This window comes from Lates calcarifer, linkage group LG6 (genome assembly GCF_001640805.2).
Source record: "Lates calcarifer isolate ASB-BC8 linkage group LG6, TLL_Latcal_v3, whole genome shotgun sequence".
NCBI lineage: Eukaryota > Metazoa > Chordata > Actinopteri > Centropomidae > Lates > Lates calcarifer.
The window spans coordinates 23093549-23099050 of record NC_066838.1 but is presented as its reverse complement, the minus strand read 5'-3'; the positions used below and the strand labels follow the sequence as shown (position 1 = coordinate 23099050).

The 5502-nt window shown below is 43.2% G+C and overlaps 1 protein-coding gene across 1 annotated transcript; it reads left to right on the top strand.

Moving 5' to 3' along the window:
- The first annotated feature begins 1762 nt into the window (after positions 1-1762).
- On the top strand, positions 1763-4110 carry fam43b (family with sequence similarity 43 member B). The gene has a single exon (XM_018686055.2). The coding sequence runs from the start codon at positions 1968-1970 to the stop codon at positions 2964-2966; it is 999 nt and encodes a 332-aa protein (XP_018541571.1). The 5' UTR covers positions 1763-1967; the 3' UTR covers positions 2967-4110.
- The last annotated feature ends 1392 nt before the right edge of the window (positions 4111-5502 follow it).

Here is a 5502-nt window from a genome sequence, read left to right as displayed (position 1 = left end):
AGCAAAAGTCTCTTAATCATTTCTCCAGGGTAGTGTCTCCCTTACAGTCACTGCCCAGACTGTTCTCAACTTTAAGTTTGACAGTTTTAAGTTAAGCCACTTACCCTCTGGCTATGTGTTTGGTTTACAAAGAGAGTCTTTTCTGTGTGCCTTGTGAACCACTGAGAATAAAACGGGGGTTTCAAACAAAAGTGAATAGATAAGAAGAGAAACATTAAATAAAGAAATCCAAAATATTTCTGCATGCAAATTTGCTCACACCCTCCCTTGTGCCTCTAGACCAATTCATTTTTTCTGTTCAGGGTTTTCTTTAATTCACAGCACACACTGGGAGTAGAAAAGAAACATTTATTTTCCAGTGTTGCCACAGTAACCTCAGCAGAGACCTTCATCCACCATCCACACACAGTTCAGTCCATGCTGCCCGGTGCAGCTCAGTGGCAGACACAGATGATCCTTATTCTGATTCATTTCAGCAGAATCCTCCACTAAAAGAGCAGCTTCTATCTGCCCTCGTTATTTAAGTGTTGGCCAGTCAGACAGATGTGTGGAGACAGGAATAATATGAGACAGATGTTCACCCATGTTCTTTTACTCACTCATGTCGATATGGAATGTATCAGCAAAATATTCAATGACAATGTATTTTGTAGTCTTGCAATGAATACAATAAAAATAGCAATACAATGCTGGTGCATAGCATCTAATGCATGGTGGTACAATTTTTTGTAGCTATGTTTAAGGCCAGGAAACTACAGTGGTCTCTGTTAAACATTAAACAAGACTAAGCAAGGCAGCCAAGCTAGCAGCTTTGTGCGGCTGCACTTAGCATGCTAACATGTTCAGAATAATCATACCACCATGTTGATGTTTAGCAGGTATAATATTGCCTATTAGCATTCTAAGATTTGCTAGTACTACTCTGTAGTAGTACTACTCTCTGCTAGTACTAGGACCATGAATGTTTATACAAAATTTCACAGTAATCTCTCAAATAGTTGATGAGAAGTGGTAGACTGACCAACATTGCCATCCCTAAAAACCACGCCTCTAACATGGCTGAGAAAAAGTCAACAAAAAGTGGCCTGCGGCATGACAGGATGTGTTTATCGCATTAAAATTTCAGCAAAAAAACAAACAAACAAACAAACAAAAAAAAAACATGTATCTTTCAGTACTACTCTTTGACCTCCCACTGTCCACCCAAACCACCTCTCCACAAACTGATTGACACTAAGATGTAGCACTTCCTTTACTGGACAAAACATTCCTAGATGTCTCAGTGGAAGTTTATTTGCATATTTGAGGACAGACTTAGATTTAGTTGCCATCCAGTGTTCATGTATTAAACGACTTCTCAAACAACTTGAAAGTAGCACAAGGTGCAGTTTTATCCTCATCCTAATAATACTACATGTTCAATCCACTGAAATACTCATTTAAACACTAAACAAGAAGAATTAATTACACTGTTTGGATTTGACTGACTTCTATACCAGAATTAATAAGTATTCACATATGTGCCCTGAGAGAGAATGACTGAGCGATGTACCCTCGTCCTTTGTTTTACAAGAAACATAAATACAGTAACACCTCAGTGCAAAGCTGGACGGATAAATAATGCTTTGGTATGGAGCCATTTGGAAGCAAAACAGCAGGGAGGGGGGCTGAGGGTGCCTGAGCGTCGGGCTAAAGCTCCTGCACTGATCAGCGCTGCATGATGCAGACAACAGAGGAGAAAGAGGAGGAGGAGGAGGAGGAGGAGGAGAGGAAGGAGGAGCGAGCAAGGGGAACAGACTGGCTGAGGCTCGCAGCTCTCAGTCTCTCCTCAGTGCTTCGTAAAAGCAGCTTCTCTCTGCTTTTCCTCTCTCCCTCGCACACACCGGCTTTTCTACTCTTTTTCGCCTGAGCTGACAAGAGCAAACGCAGCGGCAGAGGGGCTCACTCGCTCCAACTCCTCCCGCACCATGTTGCCCTGGAGAAGGAATAAGTTTGTTCTGGTGGAAGATGAAACCAAGAGTAAACCCAAGAGCCTGGGGACAGGGCTGACCTACCACTCCATCCTCTCCTCTTTGCTGCGCTCCTGTCCTGACTTGCTGCCCGACTGCCCCTTCGATTGGATGGGCAGCATCTTCCACACCAAAAGGCAAAAGGTGGAACTGAACAAAGAGGAGCCTGTTTACAATGTACGCTACCTGGGGAGTGTGGTCACCATCACGGCTAAGGGAGACGGCTGCACCCAGGAGGCAGTTGCCAAGATCTGGGCAAGGAGCAACTATGGGGAACAGAGTGTTAAGATGAGGTTAACAGTGGGGCCGCAAGGCATCCGGATGAGTGCTGACAAATCTGGGAAAAAGAAACCCCTTCATCTTTACTCCCTGAACAGAATCACCTACTGCACCGCTGACCCCTGCCGACCCAAGATCCTGGCCTGGATATACAGACACCAAGTCAAGAACATGGCAGTGGTGCTTCGGTGTCATGCTGTTCTGGTCAGCAAGTCGGAGAAGGCCCTGGCCATCGCCCACAGCCTCTACCAGAACGCCACCTCCGCCTTCAGCGAGTTCAAACGGCTGAAGCGTCAGAGTGATTTCCGGCACTGCCAGCAGCAGCTGCTGGGTGAGGAAGCGGTGCCCCTGATGCCACTGAGGAGGCTGCTGAATGGGCAGTGCCACTACAGACCGCCTGCCGACAACCCTGGGAGCGCCACCCGCCTCTGCTCCATCACAGAGGAAGAAGAGGAGGAGGAGGAGGACAGCAAAGATGAGAAGCAGGAGGCGGGGGAATCAGGGGAGGGTGTAGAAGAGCAGCAGGAGAAACAGAAGGTTTTAACAACAAACACAGACCCAACTCAGTTATTATCAGAGTTGGACATTGGAGATATTGCCAGACTGGAGCAGTGCCAAATTAACTTTGTCAGTGACAGCAACAACAACACGTTTACGTTTATAACCTCTCTAGTGTGACTATAACGTAGTTTATAGAAGGCGATTCTGCAACACTAAAGTAACACATTCCTCTCTTTGCCCTTCACCGGTACCCCACTCAGGCTCCCTCCTGTGCCCCGTCCATGTAATGTGAAGTGTTTACCAGAAACTCCCACTACCAGGTGGTGGAGAAAAGGCAGACGATCGTTCTGTGGGAGTAATATCTATTCTGGCCAGATGGCTCAGATGCTGGTTTGACTGTAGCAGTTTGGAAAACTGTTTACAAAGAGGGCTGGTGATGCACAGACTTACGATAGCACAATGACGAACGAGGACAGTGGCTTTTAAGAAAACACGAGAGCGCTGATGCTGAGATCACTGACACGCAGGTCACATATTGATCACAGCACCAAGCAGGATGTGTTTATTAGTCCTCTATCTCTTATTTTTGTGAGTATAAACAAGGCTGTGTTTGCCAGCAGGGACGACTTGTAATATTTTTTCAGGGAGGTTCTTTGTAAATTTGTGTAATTTTTCTAACATGACAATCCTCACCTTTGTTGTTCACAGACTGACCTTTCGGAGCGCTCACAATCGCAGGATGAAGTTTATTACAATTTTACTAATGATCATGGCAGATTAATGAATAAGGCTATAATTTAGGAAGCAAGCCATTGAGTCGACATGTTTATTGCTGCCATTTTTTACAGTCCTTATCATTTATGCATGACATGTCAGCAGTAACCTTTTCGTGGTGAGCTTTTGTCTTTTCTCATGTGACATCTTTGATCCCTCGGCTTTTAAAACGAACACTGTGATAAATGTGTGAGCAGGGACGAAACACACAACTGTTCATGCAGCAATTTCTGGTTTATGTGATGCATTTTTTTGTAGTTGTATCTATTGCAGTGTCACCTGGTTCGCCAAGACAACAACAAAAACAAGAACAAATCAATTTGCCATTGCTGTGCTCTTTTTAGCCAAGTTTTGCTAATGCAGTTTTTCCATGAGCCCTTGCAAAAATGCAGATGGACACTTACAATTTAACACAAACTGTTTTGAATATGACTTTAGCTAATCTCCTGTTGGTAATATAATCTGTCCTACTGTCTAAAGATGCATTGTGATTATTATGAGATGAAGCTATTTATTTTCCAAATATGTTGAATAAAAATTACCCTCACTTGGGTTTCCTTCTTGAGTCTCGGAGGGAGGGTATTTTGAGATATTATCAAAGATATTATTCAAATGAATCCAACAACTCTGCATTCCACTAGGGTGTATTTGCATGCTTGTGATGTGAAAACATGCCTAACCTAAACTTCAAAGACAAAAAACCCAGCATATTTACACAAGCACAATCTGCTTCCTCTGCTATAAAACAGTGTAAAAAATGCTTTTGCCATAAGAAAAGACACAACGTCAACTTTAAACTGCCAGTCGGTCCCATTAGATGTTAATGTGGTTTGATACATTTCTGCAGGCCTTGTACTGGCTTCCCGGGCCTTTATTCTGAGGAGGGCAATTAATCAGCGGACTGAATTGTTCGGGAAATGAACATAAAGCACCCGCCCCAGCAGGATGGCTGTCAGGCTCTGACAGAACCGAGTGATCCAAAACGGGGACCGGGAAGTTGACTCACCCATCAACCATTTTACTGCTAACATCAGCCATTTCAGTGACGACAGCTGTTTTTTTTTTACTGGGATCACCTAACATCAGCAAGTGAAAACAATGAAACATTTAAAACTGGAGCATGTTGTGGTGTTTTGCTTTCAGGCAGTTGAGAATCATCAGCGTCTCTTTCTTGAATTCTTTTTTTATTTTGCACATTATATGATTATACAATATAGCATTACAGTGCAATAAATATTTTAATGCTCAGTGGAATTATTGATGTCAAAACTGTTACATAACATCAAAAGCTGTTTGATTTGACATTTCTCATTAAGAATTCTGCTTTTGAAAAGAGAAAAGGTGCTGCTCTGTTGATGTATCAGAAAATCATTTTGAGCTGGTTTGAATTACTGGGATGGATTGTTCTGAAGGGATACTTTCAGCTGGAACCTCCGAGATCAATATTTTTCCTTTCCTGAAATAAACTACCTCTGAAAAAGAACAGGACCTAATAAGAGAAGATACATAATAAAGGATTCCTGTGCCCTTGCCACAGATTCGCTCATAGCACAGATAACTGCAGAATGTGAATACTAAGAGAATGCGGTTTTATTGCTCTATTACACTTTTCCTTCATTTTTATCCTCAGATGATTCGACAGACTCCTGTTCTGCATAGATGAGTAATTATATACACACACAGTGCACAACGTGAATGTAAAGTCACATTGTTCACTGACATTCATGCAGAAATGCATTGTGTCTGACATACTGCCAATGTTGTGCTAACATGGAGTGGTTAGCAGAGGAGTCGCAGTGCTTTTATGTAAACATAACTCTTGTCAGGCGAGCAGAAGAGAGGGGAGCAGATGGCAGCAGCAAGGTGCACGCTGAGCTTTATCACACTCATCTTCCAGAATAACAAGGGCTCAAGCCCAGATCAGGAGCTTGTTGTGTTT